Source organism: Xenia sp. Carnegie-2017, unplaced genomic scaffold (genome assembly GCF_021976095.1).
Source record: "Xenia sp. Carnegie-2017 unplaced genomic scaffold, XeniaSp_v1 HiC_scaffold_20, whole genome shotgun sequence".
NCBI lineage: Eukaryota > Metazoa > Cnidaria > Anthozoa > Malacalcyonacea > Xeniidae > Xenia > Xenia sp. Carnegie-2017.
Window position 1 is genome coordinate 16,071,720 of NW_025813483.1, and position 18,812 is coordinate 16,090,531.

General features: G+C 32.7%; 6 protein-coding genes and 2 long non-coding RNA genes across 9 annotated transcripts; 3 read left to right on the forward strand and 5 right to left on the reverse strand.

Moving 5' to 3' along the window:
* Positions 1–106: 106 nt before the first annotated feature.
* LOC124440945 lies at positions 107–609 on the forward strand. Its single transcript, XR_006946823.1, has 2 exons — positions 107–251; positions 365–609. It is a non-coding gene; the product is annotated as an uncharacterized LOC124440945 (long non-coding RNA).
* Positions 610–1,621: 1,012 nt separating this feature from the next.
* LOC124440941 (fumarate hydratase, mitochondrial-like) lies at positions 1,622–5,530 on the reverse strand. The gene is made up of 8 exons (XM_046991368.1): positions 5,318–5,530; positions 5,089–5,214; positions 4,649–4,759; positions 4,261–4,437; positions 3,762–3,917; positions 2,972–3,180; positions 2,622–2,809; positions 1,622–2,239 (listed from the first exon to the last, which is right to left on the reverse strand). The coding sequence occupies exons 1-8, from the start codon at positions 5,414–5,416 to the stop codon at positions 1,815–1,817; spliced, it is 1,491 nt and encodes a 496-aa protein (XP_046847324.1). The 5' UTR covers positions 5,417–5,530; the 3' UTR covers positions 1,622–1,814.
* Position 5,531: 1 nt separating this feature from the next.
* On the forward strand, positions 5,532–7,110 carry LOC124440944. Its single transcript, XR_006946822.1, has 3 exons — positions 5,532–5,585; positions 5,885–5,925; positions 6,826–7,110. It is a non-coding gene; the product is annotated as an uncharacterized LOC124440944 (long non-coding RNA).
* Positions 5,615–6,930, reverse strand: LOC124440942. 2 transcript variants are annotated; one of them, XM_046991370.1, is made up of 5 exons: positions 6,681–6,930; positions 6,444–6,526; positions 6,292–6,348; positions 6,132–6,185; positions 5,615–6,044 (listed from the first exon to the last, which is right to left on the reverse strand). In XM_046991370.1, exons 1-5 carry the CDS (start codon positions 6,928–6,930, stop codon positions 5,850–5,852), a joined length of 639 nt encoding a protein of 212 aa, XP_046847326.1. In that variant the 3' UTR covers positions 5,615–5,849. The 2 variants fall into 2 exon arrangements, with proteins under 2 accessions (XP_046847326.1, XP_046847325.1); XM_046991369.1 differs by having other exon boundaries at positions 6,274–6,348.
* A 1,458-nt stretch (positions 7,111–8,568) lies between the features above and the next one.
* LOC124440943 lies at positions 8,569–9,743 on the forward strand. The gene is made up of 4 exons (XM_046991371.1): positions 8,569–8,705; positions 8,825–8,945; positions 9,071–9,181; positions 9,397–9,743. Exons 2-4 carry the CDS (start codon positions 8,836–8,838, stop codon positions 9,590–9,592), a joined length of 417 nt encoding a protein of 138 aa, XP_046847327.1. The 5' UTR covers positions 8,569–8,705; positions 8,825–8,835; the 3' UTR covers positions 9,593–9,743.
* LOC124441780 (ATP-dependent RNA helicase DDX24-like) lies at positions 9,673–14,139 on the reverse strand. The gene is made up of 16 exons (XM_046992246.1): positions 13,792–14,139; positions 13,567–13,681; positions 13,064–13,221; positions 12,693–12,887; positions 11,991–12,101; positions 11,798–11,921; positions 11,636–11,727; positions 11,450–11,587; positions 11,178–11,347; positions 10,995–11,106; positions 10,792–10,909; positions 10,626–10,722; positions 10,420–10,497; positions 10,195–10,259; positions 9,984–10,082; positions 9,673–9,912 (listed from the first exon to the last, which is right to left on the reverse strand). Exons 1-16 carry the CDS (start codon positions 13,987–13,989, stop codon positions 9,839–9,841), a joined length of 1,944 nt encoding a protein of 647 aa, XP_046848202.1. The 5' UTR covers positions 13,990–14,139; the 3' UTR covers positions 9,673–9,838.
* A 317-nt stretch (positions 14,140–14,456) lies between these two features.
* LOC124443419 (protein MEMO1-like) lies at positions 14,457–16,563 on the reverse strand. Its single transcript, XM_046993910.1, has 9 exons — positions 16,249–16,563; positions 16,090–16,171; positions 15,813–15,881; positions 15,627–15,739; positions 15,421–15,532; positions 15,163–15,305; positions 14,986–15,062; positions 14,721–14,825; positions 14,457–14,637 (listed from the first exon to the last, which is right to left on the reverse strand). The coding sequence occupies exons 1-9, from the start codon at positions 16,295–16,297 to the stop codon at positions 14,497–14,499; spliced, it is 891 nt and encodes a 296-aa protein (XP_046849866.1). The 5' UTR covers positions 16,298–16,563; the 3' UTR covers positions 14,457–14,496.
* A 100-nt stretch (positions 16,564–16,663) lies between these two features.
* On the reverse strand, positions 16,664–18,682 carry LOC124443420 (ras-related protein ORAB-1-like). Its single transcript, XM_046993911.1, is given in 8 exon segments — positions 16,664–17,210; positions 17,302–17,323; positions 17,325–17,431; positions 17,516–17,611; positions 17,912–17,959; positions 18,111–18,158; positions 18,302–18,374; positions 18,527–18,682. Coding segments are annotated over 8 exon segments (615 nt in total). The 5' UTR covers positions 18,550–18,682; the 3' UTR covers positions 16,664–17,012.
* Between the last annotated feature and the right edge of the window lie 130 nt (positions 18,683–18,812).

The following is an 18,812-nucleotide window of genomic DNA, read 5'->3' on the forward strand; positions in this document are numbered from 1 at the left end:
GCATTTTAATTAATGTCAAAGACGCCATATTGGGGTGGCAGTTCATACATTTTAATGGCGTTCTTTGGTTCCTAACATCATCCTGTCTTCTTCATAGATTGTTATGCCTAAGTATGGTGTATTGGACTTCAGACTAATGTTTCCTTACAGAAAAGTAGACATGATCAGAGATTCGGGGATCTCAATACTTGTAAAGAAAAACCAAAAAACAGTTTTCTTTAGAAGGTCTTTCGAGCAGGAAAAATGAAACGGTGAGTATAAGAAACAATATGAGAAAAATGGACACATTTAATGAAAGATGTGAGGAAATTGTTTATAAAACAAACAAACTCTAAAATAATAATAATTTTCACCCTCCACAAAGGTTTGTAGAAGACGATTAATGGACTAATACGTCAGAAAGGCAGGTGATAGATGAAACGCATTAGCTTAAAAGCTTTTGTCGGTGTAACGCACAGAAAAGAAATTTTCCAATTACTTACTTTTTCACAAGCAGTAAAGCATGATCAGTTTGTACAATGTAAAAACAAGCTTCTTTTTAAATAATTGGGCATAGTAGTCATCATCATATTACAATGTCAAAATTTTGTTTTTCTTACGATTACAAACGGTGTTCAAATAAACATATAAGTAATTAAAGAAATTTCTTTCTAGATGAAACATCTTAAAATACAACTTAAATGACATGTTATTCAACTGCAAAATGTTAATTTATTGTCGCAAGTTTGTGAAAAATGAAAGTCAAGTTAATTACACTTGTTAAAAAGTGTCATTGCGTTGGGCTATAAAACAAAAAGTGGAAATATTTTTATATTGTGAAGGATAACATCTAAAAAATGTAACAAGCCATTTTCACAGTTGTAAAATAATTAAAAATACAAAAGCGTTTTCTTTTTCTTCGCTGGACATGGCAAAACAAGACGCAAACAATAAAATAACAGTAAAGAATATATTAAAATAATATACCTCAATACGTAGTATGAAACAGAACAGCAATAACCATTTGTCCATTGCAACGATTTGGAATCTTTATAAAGCAAAAACGATTTGATTGCTTGATGTAAAATATACAAAATGCATGGACAAATGAGTTTTGAATTGGCCACGAGAAACCCTACGACTTGATGGTTACGAACATGGGTATGAAACTTTAGACATTAAAACAGGTGACATCAACTTAATAAGAATTCTTAATGAACAGCTTTAAATATTAATGTCATTGTAAATTAGTCCTTTAAAACGTTTAAATTTAGACTTTGCTAATGTCTTTGACAGTCAAAATAAAAAACTTTCATACTTCTTATAGTACTCGTAACGACCATATTTCACAGTAAATTCTTAGTACTTTCCTGAAAGGATACAATTCAGTGAAATCTAAGTAAACGAATTACAAAAATCTGAAAAACACAAACCTTATAAAGAAAACCTCGTTTTTTTTCATAATCGCGTTCACTTCAGCATCAAAAAATAATTGAAGGTGTATGTATGTGTTATTAACAAAAAATATCTTTTAATTTAAAGTACCAGTAAAACATGTACGGTATCCATGACGACAATTTAACATATACACACAAAAGAACAAAAAAACATTCTATACACAAATATAATTCCAAAAGGTGAGTGTGATTGCTCGAGGAGAGAAATTTAATCTCAAAAACCAATAGAAAACATTTCAAACTTTGAAAGGTATTCTTTGCAACAAGAATATCTATCGCTAATATCTTATAACAAAACATACTAAATTTCTGAGAAGTTTTTAATTTTGATGGAAAAAATTAACACCGTATATATTAAACAAGAGATATTCTTGGAGTCTATTTGGGTCCTAACATTTCTTCAGGTTTAACATAAGCGTCAAACTCCTCTGCAGTTAAATATCCCAGAGCCATAGCTGCTTCCTTTAACGTGCTACCTTCTTGGTGAGCCTTTTTAGCGATTTTTGCCGCTTTATCATACCCAATGTAAGGATTAAGGGCAGTGACAAGCATAAGCGACTCGTGAAGGAGTTGATCTATTTTCGTTCGGTTGGCAATAATGCCATTTACACAGTTATCAGTGAAAGCCGAACAAGCGTCACCAAGGAGACGTATCGATTGTAAAACGTTGCGTATTATGATTGGTTTAAAGACGTTCAATTCAAAATGACCGTTACTACCGCCAACACTCACGGCTACTTGGTTACCCATTACCTGAGCAGCGACCATTGTTATAGCTTCGCATTGAGTTGGATTGACTTTACCTTGATAAATGAAAAGTACCAAGGTTCAATATTAACCAAATATAAATATGGTTCATCATCTACATGTAAACTAGAACCAGTATACTTAAGACAGTGTACACCAAACATGTTTTAACTAACTGTCATAGACTTGAACTCTGTTCTAATGTGACGAAGGATACTTGGTAAGCGATAACATCCAATCCTCTCCTAACAATTTTATTATGTTTGCAAAGAATAATTAGGTTAATTAAAAATTTAGTACATTATGTAGGTCTCAATTTTTTTGTCTTATAAAACCTACGCAAATCAAATAAAGATCTCAAAATTTCTTTGCTAACGAAGAATACGCCACAAATGCATACTTAATGCGTAAAATATTGATGTGTTTAATATTACTTACCGGGCATAATGCTGCTACCAGGCTCATTCTCCGGTAACGACAATTCTCCGAGGCCACATCTTGGTCCAGAGCCCAAGAAACGAATATCATTGGCAATCTTCATAACACTGCATGCTATAACATTTAAAGCTCCGTGTAGCTCAACCATGGCATCGTGTGCAGCTAAAGCTTCAAATTTGTTTGAAGAACTAAATAATGCAGAAAAGTTTAGAAAGCAATAATTATTAATCAAAAACTGTTGAAATAATGGTTGGATCAATATATATAAAACATTGACAACTACTTGTCAATTTAAAAAAAGTTTTTTTAAAAAATAAAAAATTTTCGCCTTTAAGTTTTAAATAACAAACCTTGTGAAAGATAATGATGTTAACTCTGCAATGGCTGAGGCCATTTTTTCAGCAAAGCCTGGTTTTGTATTCAAGCCAGTTCCAACTGCAGTTCCACCAATAGCAAGCTCATATACCCGTGGTAATACATTTAAGACTCGCTGTTTACCATATTTCAATTGAGTTGCATAACCAGAGAATTCTTGACCCAATGTAAGTGGAGTGGCATCCTGTAAACAACAACGTAGAAGTTCACATTCAAACTTTGCAATCAACAATTATTCAATAAAATTTTGGCAGAAAGCAAAAATTACACAGGTCACTAAGATGATACAACAGGAAAATGACACTGTATTCATCATGTTTTGCAAATAGGCCATATTGATATTTAATAGAATGGCACCTTACTTGGATTCAGCCATAGTTTCAACCACCGTGTTCATTTGTGGCAAAGCTAGTCCTAACATTTACTTCTACAATGCTGTTTATTGTTCTTCCAGTTATTTGCATTATGGGATTAAAAAAAGAGCTGGCTTCACTACAGCATTTCACACCTGTGCATCATGGGATTAAAAAAAGAGCTGGCTTCACTACAGCATTTCACACCTGTGCATCATGGGATTAAAAAAAGAGCTGGCTTCACTACAGCATTTCACACCTGTGCATCATGGGATTAAAAAGAGCTGGCTTCACTACAGCATTTCACACCTGTGCATCATGGGATTAAAAAAAGAGCTGGCTTCACTACAGCATTTCACACCTGTGCATCATGGGATTAAAAAAGAGCTGGCTTCACTACAGCATTTCACACCTGTGCATGGGTTCTTCCAATTTTAATAATGTCTTTGAACTCATTTGACTTCCTCTCAAGAGCATTGTAAAGTTTATCAATACCAGGTACAAGCCTTTCATGGACTTCCATTGCTGCAGCAATGTGCATTGCAGTTGGAAAGGTATCATTTGAACTCTATAGTTAAAATGAAGTAAAATAACATTAACTCATTAAATAAATAATATGTGAAATTGCAAATATGAGAAGTCAAGCATGCTATCTTTGTACAAAGATGATTTACTGGAAGTTAAAGAACACTTAAATCTATATCGATGTATTTACAATCCTTCTTCTAAAATGTTCAATCTCAGGAAAATTTTACTTTATTTCTTTTATTTCCTAAAACCTCAATATCTGTTGTTGGTTATAAATTTTTGGCTTGTATGGAAAGGATAAATACATCCAACTAAAAATGAATCCATCCTAGGTGTAGTACAAAGAAATGAAACCCTAACCTTAACCCTAACCATACGCTCACCTGACTTTTATTAACATGGTCATTAGGATGAACAGGAGTCTTGCTTCCTATTTTACCATTCATCATTTCTATGGCTCTATTACTGATTACTTCGTTAACATTCATATTTGATTGAGTCCCAGAACCAGTTTGCCACACAACCAGAGGAAAATGGTCATCCAATTTACCTGCTATAACCTGACGAGGAAAAAATCAATGACATTTGTCTTTGTTATTATAATAACAAAACACATACTTTAAAATTACATTTTAAATGTAAAAATTTTGATTGACCAACTTATTAATAAGGTATATAAGGATAGATAAAGTTTATAACTCATGATAATGAATGTGTGCATTGTGTTTAAAAGTTTTTTTTATAAACAACATTACATAATGTGTACAATACCTCATCAGCAGCTTTCATGATGTATTCTGCAACATTAGAGTCCATACCATATTCTTTGTTTACTGAGGCAGCAGCCTTTTTCAAATAGCCAAAAGCCCTGATGACTGGAATCTGAAATTAAAATTTATCCAGAATTTTTATTATTATGCACTCAGATTCTAAAAAACAATGAACATTGAACAAATGATGGACTTTATACTTAAGAAATTTTTGCACACCCAATGTCATACAACCTCCTTTATAAGTACAAAAAAAATTGTGTTTAATAATTTTAAAAGATTACTTTGGTGCTCATTGTAAATTAACTAAGATGCTTTTTGTAACAACTACATCCTATTCAAACAAAATCCTGTATCCAACTCTGATCTCCACAAATCAAAGAAAGACAGGATTGCACAAGCTACTATAGTCTCAATGAGCAAACTAGCAATGCTACTGACTGGCATTCTTTCAGTTTGAGGATCACCAATAGGAAAGTTCATCACAGATCTTGCTGTTTGAGCACCATAATATTTCTCTGATGGAACTTCAATTTCACCCAATGTGTCAGTTTCTATTCTTGATGACTAGAAAACATCAACATTATGTAATATTATTCAAATGATTTTACAGTACACAGAATGAGGTATTTATGAAAGGATAGGTAATTTTGACTTTGTACTTACGTACCATTGCTCGATTAAGACAAAGATACTTTACTGTAGTTTTTAAGCTATATGTTTGGTATTTACAGTTTCCAAAAAGCCGTAAAGGGCTAAAAAATGCCATAAATGTTACTTAAAACCTCCAAAACGAGAGCATCCAAGAAGTTTCTTTTGAGTTTTACGGTTCACGAGGTTGATTGAACGTCTTGGACCGTTGAAATTGATATTGTGTGCCGAATACTTCATGTAGTTATTGTGAGAAACGATTGTAGTGAGGAATACGTTCAGAAAAGGTGAATGCTAAAGATTCAGTCAGTAAAGATGACATAACAAAAGTTTGATTTTAATTGTTATGGTACTTACATAGCAATGAAAATAACAATATTTACCAACTATTGACAAATTGTACATACTTTTTTATTCAAATATTTAGAAATTAGAAGCATATTTTAAATTCTTCATTTTTTCCTTTTCCTTTTATAGATAACATGCCATAAATTTAAAATAATAATGAAACAGTTAATTAAATGAAAATCAACAAACCTGACTTGTTACAATTAAGTTAACAAAATATCTGTTGGAAATGTTTCAGATTCTTCAAGTGTAACAACCAAGGGAGTTTTACCAAACCAGGTGAGGCACTTTTTTTTGTTTTTGGTTTCTTCAAGATCTAAAAGACAACAGGCTGGGACTGTTTCAGAACTATTTTTAAACACAAGTCGCCGTTGTCTTTTCAAACTGCTCATCTTGTCCTAAGTTATTAAAAATAACTATTATGCACAGTAAAACACATTACATTGAGAAAATCGTAATTCAGACAGTAAAATCAGGCATGTAACCTTGGGGAATTCATTGCTCTCAGGAGTAATATCTCTTGGATTTTCAGCCGTTTCCTTAAAAAAATTTCATTTTTGAACAATAATTAATATAAACACAAATAGATGCCAACGTCAAGATTTCAAAATCAGTGAAGGTAAAAACCTTCATAAGTTTCTGTACTTCTTTTTCATCTGTTGTTTTCAGTTTTGGTGACTTTTCATCAAATCTCACTCGTTTCTAAAAGAAATCAACATGTTTTTGAAGTTATTCTTCAATCTCTATGCATAAATTAGCTTCCAACTTAGTTAGCAAACTCCTGCAATTTGCATCACCTTCAATTTTGAAGTTTGTCCATGAAATTTAACAAAACTGCCAGTGTAGCATATTCCTGGAAGATATATGCTTTCATTTTGGCCTTAATAAAAACAAAAAAAAATTAAAATATGTTCACAATGGAATAAGTTTAATAGATTATATCACTTCTCTTTAATCGATGTTAAAAGATTTTGTGGCTCCAAGAAATGTTGATTTAAAACAAATTACAAATGTACTAAGAAAAAAATATATACCTTCAATGCATGATATATCATTTGGAATGAAATCTTCATTAAGAGTACTTTCATGTATGAGCGCTGTCGAATTTCTTATATTTTTATTCTCTTCGTTCGACCTCAATGAACATAATGACATATCTTCCTCCTCTACATTTTCTAGATAATCGTTTTCAGATGTGAATATTGTACAAGTATCCATGGATTCAACATTGAGTTGTGTCTTATTTTGAGCGATTCCCATTGAACGTAGATTTACGGATTTCATACTTGCTGCGTTGCTTAAAAAATGTTTAAAACATTATGATCATAGGCAAAGCCAGATCGAACTTTATTCTACAATGCTAATTTTTCTGCAAGATTATTATTCATTTCTTTACAAAATTAAATGTATTCGTAGTTTTTTCAGTGATTAAATACAAAAACATTTGCATGGTTGGTGTAAAAAGGGCTGGCTAATTAGATGATTATGGTTCAGGACTTACTACAATTTATTCACTACTATAGTGTATTCCCTTTTGTTGATCTATCAGTCCGTCACGAACATATACTGCTATGTAAGAGCGTTTTGAACATTATTTTGAAATACCTTGTGGTTTCCGCGGGAGAACCCGCCATTTTAGATTCTGGTGTATCTTAAAAAAATAATTACTTGCGTAAAGATTAAAAAAGAACAAGTTCGGAGTGTCTTAAACCCAATAAAGTTTACTGAAGACAAACCTTCATTTATAGCATTATCTTTTTCACAAATAATTGCAGACCAATTTACTTGTAGTGGATGCTTTCTTGAATATGTCTTTATGACTCTTCGCTGCCGATTTTCCACGGACATATACCACATATCAATATTCTCTTTTCTGTGTATTTTATCGTTTTCTTTCCCGGAAGAAACAGACGCTTTTTTCTTTTTTGAGGCAGCTGCTCTTTGCCCACGAGTTTTGAGCATTTTAACAGTATTATTCACATTATAAACCTTGAATGAAGCAATGTGCTGATTTATAATCCAGTTCCAAACATTTTCTGCTCTGTTGTGCATAAAAAACCATTATCAAATCCCATTAAATTGCAATTCGCGGGCTTTTATTGCAGCTATCTATACAGGGGTTAAGAGAGAGAATAAATATAATCAGTGCTCTCACAATCCAATTTCCTAGTTTCTTAGAAAATGTTTAAAATTCCTTAAATTTGTATAAATTACTACAAGACGTTATCACATAGGCTCAAAAAGTGTTTTTTCATGGTTTTTCCTCCTTTTTTTGCTGTTTTCAAGTTTGTCAACGTTGTATTTGTAAAGAAACATTAAATATTATTAAGTGTACATTAATTTAAAGTTGAAAAACATCCTTAAAAATATCCTTAAAACCTTTAGAAAATCCTATTTTTAAGGACAATACCTTAAAAGTGAGAGCACTGAATATAATACATGTTGTAGTCAGAGGTAAGTCTTTGGTTAGCATGAACATCTAGGCATTTACATAAAAATATTATTATTTGATTTTCTGAAGTGAACATGTTTATATTAGTGTCACTGCTGTTTTGAAATTACCAGTAAAAATCTTAAAGAATAAATTTGATGATAACTTTACACTATCTTCTCTTACACCATACATATTATTTCTTAGAAACTTTCGATATATAATCGCCTCACATTTTTCGAGGAAAATCTCAAATTCATTGGAGGTGCTGAATAAGTACAAACACCGCGCAGAATGTTTGCTACCAGTATTTTTGTTATCGGGAAGGTGTATAGGGTACAAAGAAAAAATGGACGAAGTTATTAACTACAAAACACAGCAACAGAATTCAACAACAGCAAATGCGTAATTTATAATTTCATGTTGAAAAAGCTCTTCTTGGAAAATGTTCGACCGTTTGTACTACTATCAAATGACAGAAATATGGCTATCAGTAAACAAGGAAGTGCGTCAACATTGAGCAGAATATAATAAATGATTTTTCATAAAGCTTCCTAAATTTTTGTTTTTACTGTGGATTGTTAACACCGTAAAGCAGACGAACCATCAAACATCGTACAGCTTGAAGGTACGAAGCAAATTATCAGTTATATTTTTGTAGCTAATGCTTGAGAACTTGAGAACACAAGGACATGAAAACGCGTGTCTGTTTTAGAGCTAAACTTCAATGTAAACTTTAACTTTCAGGCATTGAAAAGATGAAAAACCCGGCAGTTATCGCTTGTGTTGTTATATTGACAGTCACTTTAAGCTTAAATGGATGTAAAAGTTGTTATGCAGGACCATTTGTCTACGGTCCAGTTTGCGAGTTAGTATTGATTATTGCAACTTTGTTGTAATGTATTTTTATACAACGAAATTGCTTTACTTCCGTGTTTATATAAAGAAGACGCAATGACTGTCTTGTTTTAATAATTTTTCATTACAATGTAGGGCAAACAGGGGATTGATTGGAATTACGAGCACCCGGATAACATACACGATTGAACCTATCAACACAGTAGGTACAGAAATATGCTGCGAAGCTCTGGGTTGCGCTCAAGGGTGAGTATATTGCGAGAGAGGAAGCAGGAACATAGATAGAACGATAATTGGTAGGGCTCATTTCATAATATGTTATACCAAACAAATTTTATACCAAATACAATGTATAATAAATAAAGACTCGTCTCTCCTAAATGAAGCTTCCAATTCCATTCATACAAGAGAGCGTTTGCAATCATTAATTTTGCAATCACTAATTTCGCATCATTATCTAGGTATGAAAAAAGATGTGGTTCATGGGGTTATTACAGCCTTGGTTGTTCTACTTCCAGTCTTAGTGCAGTGCTTATCTGGGGAGCAAATGCCGGAAAACCAGCAACTAGATGCAAAGGCATTCCTTCTGGAACGTTATATTCATTAAGTTGGAACACAGCAACCACTACAACCGTCCAAAAGAATGTTTATATTTAGAATTTAGGAGGAACATCTCTTAAACATAATTTTGCTTAAATTTGAATTTAAATTTGCATGGGATAAAATACAAAATACAATTTGAATGGAAAACGTAGACATACAATTTAATATAACTGTTTTGTCATTTGAATAAAATCAGCACAGAAAACACTAGTGGATATTGAAATGCTTTGTTTGTCATGAATGAACTATGAAAAAAGGCGAATTCTTACTTTCATGATCAAAGAACAATATCAAATGTTCTCAAAAACTTTTATTCTTTGTTTTCACAGCTTTATGACCAGAAATCTCTTCTTTTCTCTCCACATTTGATATATCTGAAAGCAAGCATAGAAACAAGTCTGTTGTTTTCACTTTTAATTTATAATTTGAAAAATTTCTGACGCACATTGTGAACCACAAGACTGTAGTTTTCGTTCTTTTGTGGGATATTTTCCAGCAAAACCTGAACAGGCGAATGGTGCAGCCAGTAGAGAATTAAGTCTTGCTATAAAATTAACGAACGCATAACAGAAGTTAGACATCTAAATAACTTTCTTCGGTTTCTTAATTAATGTTAGCTACGTTAAAGTGCCGTGTCAAAGAAAATGTTTATATACCTTTGTTCGCAGACAATTTCTTTTTCAAAACCTGTTGTTCATGGGAGTCGCCAAGATCTTCTAATCTTTGCACTTAGTTAAGAAATTACATGGATTTGCGATCTCGTTAACTTTAAAAAAGTTTATGTCTAGTCTAAACACTTGGCAATTTCCATCTTCTCGTTCACTACAATACTAAATCTTCATAAGTAAATAGAAAACACAATTGATCCATGCAAGGGATACAAATCCTCATCAATCTCAAGATCAGCTTCCTTGGCATTATTCAAAAACCAGTCGTTGTTCCATTTTCTTTTACGAAATCTAAAATGACAAAAATTCCTTAGAACAATCGATACATCGAAGTACAAAGATATAAAAGCAAAAATTGAGTTTCTTTCTTCGTAAAATCACAACTGGAAATGAAGACATGCTTAGCAACAAGAACATACCTATGTTCTTCCTTGTCAATAATTCTCGCTAACGATACTCGTTTTCTTATATCATTCAAGAATTTCATGTCCACAGGAAACTCTGTTGGTTCATAGTCTGAAAGGAAATGCAATACCCCCTAACTATAATTAAAGAGAGTGCCAAGTCAAAATTACGAATGCTTACCTTTATCTAAGCTTTTCCATATTTTTTCATAGGACCGCAGATCATCAGGACTGATGAGCAGCAGGCTCAGACCTTCGTTATTTATTCTTGCTGTTCTACCACTGCGATGAACGTAAACCTTTATCAGAAAGTCAAATGAACATTTCAGCCAACAAACACGTATAAAGAGAAAAGGAAAGACAGAGAATACTTTAATAGCAGACCTCTGCAAGCTTGGGGACTTGATAGTGAATCACGTGTTGTACTCCTTTAATGTCCAGACCTCTCGCGGCCACATCGGACGCAAGAAGGAGACCATCTTCTTTCGACTTGAATCTAAACATCAAGACAATAAAATTGGGCGTCAATTAAAACAACAACATTAATCTTTAACGATATCTGATTACCTGTCAAGATTCTTTAATCTTTGTCGTTGCTGCATACCAGCATGCAATGCAAGGGGAGAAAGTTTTAGCAAATTGAGTAAGGAAAGCAAGCGGCGTAAAGTATCGATGGTATTAACGAACACCAGAGTTCGCATTGGATGTTTCTTCAGAAAATAGTAAAGATAAACGTCCTAATAAAACATAATAATCAATGTAAATTTTACCCGTGATATTTTACAACATCAGTACTATGATTGACAGACATAACAAAGATCAGTGGATCAAGACTGCACCTTGTCTTGTACGGAACACATCAACTTTGATTCTGTTAAACGTTCAACTGTCAAAGACTTCCGAGAAAGATCGATAACTTTTGATTTTTCACGTAAACCAATTTTTTTCAACAATGTTTCTGTAAAGTATGTCGCATTTTTTCAAGCGATACAACACAAGAAGATGAAGAAAATGTACAATCTTACGAAAAGAATCTTCTTTTTTCCTTCTGGACGTGGATGAATAAGTGATTGTCGCGGAAAAACAAATTTTTGCAGCTTTGATAACATTTTTTCAGCTGGAAATAACAGAAATCAAATACGATAAAAACATTAAAATCACCAAGAGATAAAAAAAATTCAACCTACAGCTATTGTTGATTTTTTCCATTACAAATGACAATTCCTGGAAATGTCCAGTTTGGATCATTCTGTCTGCTTCATCAATAACCACAGATTGTAATAAGTTGAAATTTGATAAATGTTCTTCTCCCTGCAATGGTACTAAAACTTAATATTTATTACATAAAGTTACAGAGAAACTCAATGTCCATTTCCTAACCTGCTGTATAAGATACCAAAAACGTCCAGGAGTTGCCACTACAACCTCAGGTAAAGTCTTTAAAACACGTTGTTGTTTTTCTTCAGACATTCCACCAACAACACAAGCAACCTTAATAAATATTCAAAATTAACAATTTACAATTTACAGTAGTTTATATTCAGTGTAGCTGAACTACCTTACTTATACTAGTATTCACGTGTTAATCATTTTCGCTTCGAGTTTTAATTTTGCACAACTTAACTTGACGCACCATTTAGAGATCAAAATTCGTCCCGGACATTTCTTATGTTCTGGGGTTTTTTTTGACTAGAGGTAAATTATGCTGTTAACGTTTTTATCACTAGAAGTTTAAAGTAGAGTAGAATTTTGGTGAAACCAAAACTAGCTTTTCATTGCTTGCTGCTGGCACATTTTTTGACTACGGTTTTTAACTAAGTGTTTTTAAACACAGTCTGTTCAGTTGGGTGAAATGAAGAACAATGACAACGACAAACTATTGGTATTCACGTTGCACATACTATGAGAACAACTAAAACAGTGATACTTAAGCATTTTGTAATTCAATGCGGCACTCTAATTTGACAATAAAGTTAAAATTTGTAAAACCTGAAACCTTTTCGTGCAGAATATATTTGGCTGTTTTGAATTTCAGGCATTTATTTTCTAGTACTGCGTAATGTATTTTAAATTTAAACAAACTTTCACTGATATTTCTTTGGCAACATCTTGAATATTCTTATAAACTTGCAGTGCCAGTTCCCTTGTGGGTGTTAAAATAAGAGCAAGCATTCCTTCACAATCAGATGTAAGTTTACATTTAGTAGATTTATTCAATCTCATATCCAATATTTTTTGAAGAACTGGCAGTCCATAGGCAAGTGTCTTTCCAGAACCCTATTAAAGATTAAAAATATATGTGACAGAGATAAGGTAAGGCTTTTTGTTTATCTCATTATTATTTTGAAATCCTTTGTAGCAAAACTTTCTTACCAAAGGAGGTTCTGATTGCACATGAAAAATGCAAAATTTCAACAAGAACTTTCAAAACATGAATAGTTTTTGCAACATACTGTTTCAGCTGCTCCAATAATGTCAACTCTGTTCAATATTGCTGGAGGTATTGACTTTTTTTGAATAATTGTTGGATCATCAAAGCCCAATTCGTGTAGATGTTTTGCTATTGTCACAGAAATACCAAGGGAAGTCCACTCACTTTCAAAGTCTGTGTCTATATTTTGTAAACATCATTAGCAAAATAAACACATTAAAATATCAAATTTCATAATAATAGCTGAACCACAAACCATAACAATGAAATAGAAAGTTTATAGTCAGGCAATTTATCAACATTACTTTCTGCTAAATGAAATTAAGCAAGAGTAACTTAGCAGGTTGAAGTTATTAACTAACATCACAACAGCCAATCTTGTACGTAGGTCACAATAATATATGCTTACATAAGATTTAACATTTGCATGCACATGCACATAGTTTCAAAATTTTATAGCTATTTTCAAAATTTCAGGTGCACAGCACAAACTTTTATTGATAGAACAAAGTACTAACAACCAACCTGATTGATTATCATTTGACTGAGAAATTTCAATGGTTTTTTCTTCTTTTTCATTATCAGTGATTTTGGCTTTTTTTCTAGTATTTTTCTTTCTCTTTTTCTTTGCTTTAGTTTCCTGTTCGGCACATTGGAAAATGATTTAAAATACAAATTAACAATCAGTGTGAGTGACAGTGTCAGCAGTCAGAATGAAAATCAAAACAATAACCGTTAAGAACTTCTTACCTGCAACACATTCTCACTATTATTTTTATTCATTTTGAAAACTTTCCCAACAGTTTCATTATCTATATCTTCATCTTCCAAAACCTCCAGTGAAACAAATCCAGCCATATTTCCTTGAAAAAACTCGAGTGAATCCAAGACCACAGGCCTCCATTTCTGTTTTCGTTTTCGTTTGCATGTAACAGAACCCTTCTCCATGATCAATGCGTTATTAAAATATTATATCGTCATCCGACCACAAACTGACTGCCGTCTAGATCCACACAATGTTTAAACAACTTGCAAACCAGAAACAACGTGTTTAGTGGCCGCCATGTTTTTGAATTATCTCAATAAATCCATAATTACAGATAATCCGAATACATAGTAAATCCACGATAATCGCAGCAGAGGCTTATATATCATTTCTATAACATAGTGTAAACCACTGGTGTAAACAAATGAATGCAAAAGTATGACTAAAAATACGGTTTTTGCGCCTAATCAACAAGTATAATAATGATATATTGTGGGAGACACCTCTTTTAGTGGGCCATTTATTACAAGTGTAGCACCAATTTGACAGGGAGAGTTTGTTTGATAATTACAGTATAGTCAAAGTCATGTAATGTACTTTTACTTTAATTTTGTTCTATATTTGTAATCTGAAGTACTGCCACACTACATCTTGGGACAAATTGGTTTATTTAAGAAGAAAGATAAAATTCATTTTTGATAAAGAGCACCAGCAGCATAACTTACTGAACTATCAGACATTGACTGACAGTTGTTTGATTGCGCATAGTTTAAAAATCTAAACTTGTAATTTGGAGCATGTCCATTAGACTTATGTAGATGTTCCACAGCCTGAAATGGATATATAAACATTGAAATATTGATTAAGTGCAACCAATTGTGGCTTTAATTGAAAAAAGAGAGCTTCCACTCACAAACAACATCACAGCAATAGGATGGCGACCACATATTGTGTTGCCATATTTTTTAAGATAATCTATAAAGTCACGTGCCAAAAGTTTTTCAATAAGATCCATTCCCTAAACAAAAAAAAACAGAGTTAAACAAAACAAAAATGAACAATCATTTCATATGAAACATAACCATAAACATGAGACAAAAAAGTTAATGCATTCTGAATCCCGCATTCAATTTCCATTCATAAAGCTGGCATTTATTAATGATAAGAAACTGCATTACCATTTTATCTAGTGCTTCAATTGATTGATAGATGTATTTGTATTTCTTCTCGTGATATGTGAATCGAAATCTCCTACCTAAATCCATACAATCACATATACATTTATAACAACAGAAAATTTCTAAAACATGGATTAGGTGAGATGTTATCAGTTTGTTTCAAATTGGATATCTCACCCCAATGACAAAAATCTGAAGATATGATGAAGAAGTTTCCAGGATTTGCAAAATACTTGCTGAACAATTGACCGTATTGCTTTTCTTTTTCCATTGATAATGAGCCAACCAGAATGGGAACTATTGTAAATTCATGAGGGCATCTGGCAAAAAAGGTAGAAACAAAAACTAACTGCAAGAGAAAGTACATTGGCAAAGAACAACTATCATGTTGAAATGACCACATTTGAAATTACTATAAAAGAATTAATACATTACCCTTCCATTACTTTAGCAATATAAGGAAGTTGCATTTCAATGCTATGTTCATCTTCATCTGTGTTAATGTTCATAACCTCGAATAACCCACTTTCCATCAATTCTTCATTCACTTGAAATAAACAACATATTAAACATCATAAGACAGCAAATTTTTCATATTTTTTATCATAATAAGATTTCACAAAAACTGAAACAATAATAACCTTGAGTGTCAATTTTTAGGTTTGTCAATGGAGTATTGTAAACTGAAGTCCCAGATATTGCACAGCCAGATAAATAAACATGATGTGATGGTCCAAGTATAAATATTCTTTTTCTATACAAACATAGCTCATGTTAAAAATTAAAAGACTGTCAAAATAAAGAGTGTTGATCAGAAAAATACTTACATGGTTTTGCTGTTAAGTTGTCTATATGAATGAGCTCCAACAGCCCCACAATAGGAGTAGCCTGCATGTCTAAAAAGGTAAGTTTAGGAATTACACTGACATGGAAGATAGATATGCTAATGATTGTGTAGAACAACAGGGGGGGGCATTGATTATTTAATTATCCTAGGTAACAACTCACAATTTGATGAGTCTAATGACAAATTTTGATATCATTAAAACATCCTAGGTCAAAATCATAATATTGAATGTATAGCTAAATCTACTCTTCACTCACGGTGCAATAATTGCCTTGACTGGACTTTCGACACAACTTGCCTTTGATAGCCAACGCTCTAGCTTATCTGATAGATCTTTTTCTGTGAACAATAATAACACATAAATAAATACACTAGATGGTAATTTGGACAGTAGATTTAAAAGATCCATCACTTACTATTACTTGAGTACCAAGTCCCTGCATGCGTTGCTTTTCTTTCAGACATTTCACAAGGCAATCGTTTATTTCTTTTGATAAAGACAACTTGATCAGTTGTTTACTTTGACACTAGTTCCCAGTTCCCAATTGCAGTTATCACTTCTCACGCTCAATACCCGGAACCACAAAAATTCTTCCAATATCGCATCTCCTTCAAGAAACATTGCCCTCAAATTGATTTGATTATCTTTGAACGGTTTCTTTTCTTTTGAGCACGTCAAACTAATGAAATTAACCCAAGATCTACAGGTCATTGCGAGCTTAAACTGATGTATTACTTGTATTCAAAATTACAAATGACACACAACTAAACTTTGTCGAGAAAATTTAACAAGGATATCGAAACATAGTTGATGAATATAGTCAGTCAATATTAAGTAGCACACTAAGTTTATTATTATTTATCAAACTAATAGTCTCAAATGTTCTATTTTTCCAAAAAACACATCAGACCTACAACGACTCCCTGCTAAATATCATTGTAATATAACATGAAACAAAAAATTGAATACAAAGAAATATCCCAAGACGAAAGTTTTAAATGATGATGTTGTTTTACGGATGCATATTGTATCAAGTCTCGCTTGTAGTTTTATTACGAGCCCTTCTTTGGCAAAACTTGCAATATGGCAATGGGTGGGATATAATAGTAGGTTTTCTTTGGATTTTTCAATCAAGATTATTTATTATTTCTGTCTTTTCTAAATCATAGTGTCTTTTTCTTAGCAACAGCCTCCGCTGCTTGGTTTCACTGGAGTGCTTGTTATCTTTACACCGCTAGCCTGGCCTGTCACTGAAGCAGCAGGCGGACCCATCCTGTTTTTGATTTCAGCAGCCATTGTCATAAATGCCTGTTCAACATTTGTTGCATTTTTTGCACTCGTCTCAAGAAATGGCACAGTTAACTGGTCTGCAAACTCCTGGAGTAAATTATTAGTTATTAAATTAATAAATATATAATTAGCAACTTTAAAAGAAATGTGTTAGAATTATTCATAGAAAATGGCTTGCCTTTGCTGTGGTAAAGTCAACTACTTTTTGTGGTTAAGTCACATTTGTTACCAACAAGAAGTTTGTTCACGTTTTCACAAGCATAACGATCTATTTCCTGAAGCCACTGTTTCACATTGTTGAATGATTCCTTAATCAAACAAAATCAGGACTGATCAGCAGCTTGTGTAAAATTATACAAATTATGATTGAACAATGAAAATCCTATCCAAACCTGATCGGTTACATCATATACAATTATTATTCCATGAGCCCCTCGATAGTAGCTTGATGTAATTGTCCTAAAACGTTCTTGACCAGCAGTATCCCACTGAAGAATAATAAATCACTCAGATATTATATAATATCTAAAGGTCAACTTTGTATTAAAATGTATAAACTATAACAAACAAGCTCACTGTAACATCCAGAGAAAAACAGCAACAGCAATTTTAGTAAGAACAACTGAATTACCATGTAAAAATATCTTTTATCATGGAGTAATGTGAGTGAAAATATCACACTAATTGGCATTTTCGCAACTTATACGAATTATTTAAAACGATTGAATTTTTTCTGCTATTTCAGAAAGCCAACACTTAAATAGCAAAATGAAGAATAAGTTCCTTACAATTTGTAACTTTATCGTTTTCCCATCCAATTCTATGGTTCTTATTTTCTGTAAAAAAAATCATACTAAAATGAATATAAATAAAGCTGAAAATGGTTAAGTTGACGTAGTGGTAGAATAACAGTAAATACACCAAATTTTTGTCAGTTGAAGTGAAGTGCTTCAATGTCATGGAATTGGCATCATTTAATGTACTTACAAAGTCTACTCCGATAGTGCTGATATAACTCTCCGTGTATGTATCATCCTATTAATGAAAGAAGACAATTCGAGGAATATGGAGCATTACAAAGCAAAAGTCTTTAGACTACGCCTGCTTAAATTTTATGACCGACACTTTCACGGCTTCGAACCGTGTAGTGAAGCAAAATACGTTTAAGGTTTACTCACCGCAAAACGAAGTAATAGACAACTTTTCCCTACTCCAGAGTCCCCGATAAGTAATAGTTTAAAGAGATAGTCACTAAGAAGAAAACAAGAGCCTCGATGCACAACTGATGCGTTTTGTATATATTATTACGACACATTTTACTTCCTAAAACTTCAAATGCGACGCTTTGAAGACGATAAACGAGAAACAATTACAGAAATGCTTTCTTAAATTATGAAACTTACTATTCGGGATTCATTGTGGACATAATATGGTCAAGAAAGCTTGATGAATAACGACGAAAAAGCTGATTTACTTTGTCAATTCAGGGCAACTGTAGAGAGCTGCCTCTACCGGTGCAGTGACGTGTTCGTTTACAGACAAATAGGGGGGTGGTAGAGGGATCTTTATGAGTCGATGTAGGAATATATAATGATATATATTGACAATAATTCCGGTAATACACTGATCGTATGTTTTGAACTGGACGTATTGGAGTTTGAATTTAGTATCTTTAGAAATATGTATGGT

Excerpts from the sequence above, each read along its gene's own strand:
- LOC124440941 (XM_046991368.1), bottom strand. The coding sequence starts at position 5,416 with ATGGCATTTTTTAGCCCTTTACGGCTTTTTGGAAACTGTAAATACCAA. Across the intron at positions 4,760-5,088 it reads CTCAAACTGAAAGAATGCCA|ATTCCAGTCATCAGGGCTTT; the intron begins GTCAGTAGCATT and ends TTTTAATTTCAG. Across the intron at positions 2,810-2,971 it reads ACATCATTATCTTTCACAAG|TTCTTCAAACAAATTTGAAG; the intron begins GTTTGTTATTTA and ends TGCATTATTTAG.
- LOC124440942 (XM_046991369.1), bottom strand. The coding sequence starts at position 6,930 with ATGAAATCCGTAAATCTACGTTCAATGGGAATCGCTCAAAATAAGACA. Across the intron at positions 6,349-6,443 it reads GACAAACTTCAAAATTGAAG|AAACGAGTGAGATTTGATGA; the intron begins GTGATGCAAATT and ends GATTTCTTTTAG. Across the intron at positions 6,045-6,131 it reads AGAGCAATGAATTCCCCAAG|GACAAGATGAGCAGTTTGAA; the intron begins GTTACATGCCTG and ends TTAATAACTTAG.
- LOC124440943 (XM_046991371.1), top strand. The coding sequence starts at position 8,836 with ATGAAAAACCCGGCAGTTATCGCTTGTGTTGTTATATTGACAGTCACT. Across the intron at positions 8,946-9,070 it reads GTCTACGGTCCAGTTTGCGA|GGCAAACAGGGGATTGATTG; the intron begins GTTAGTATTGAT and ends ATTACAATGTAG. Across the intron at positions 9,182-9,396 it reads GCTCTGGGTTGCGCTCAAGG|GTATGAAAAAAGATGTGGTT; the intron begins GTGAGTATATTG and ends ATCATTATCTAG.
- LOC124441780 (XM_046992246.1), bottom strand. The coding sequence starts at position 13,989 with ATGGAGAAGGGTTCTGTTACATGCAAACGAAAACGAAAACAGAAATGG. Across the intron at positions 10,910-10,994 it reads AAGTCCCCAAGCTTGCAGAG|GTTTACGTTCATCGCAGTGG; the intron begins GTCTGCTATTAA and ends TTTCTGATAAAG. Across the intron at positions 10,723-10,791 it reads ATGGAAAAGCTTAGATAAAG|ACTATGAACCAACAGAGTTT; the intron begins GTAAGCATTCGT and ends ATTTCCTTTCAG.
- LOC124443419 (XM_046993910.1), bottom strand. The coding sequence starts at position 16,297 with ATGTCTGAAAGAAAAGCAACGCATGCAGGGACTTGGTACTCAAGTAAT. Across the intron at positions 15,882-16,089 it reads GTCAAGGCAATTATTGCACC|ACATGCAGGCTACTCCTATT; the intron begins GTGAGTGAAGAG and ends TTACCTTTTTAG. Across the intron at positions 14,638-14,720 it reads CTATTGCTGTGATGTTGTTT|GCTGTGGAACATCTACATAA; the intron begins GTGAGTGGAAGC and ends TATCCATTTCAG.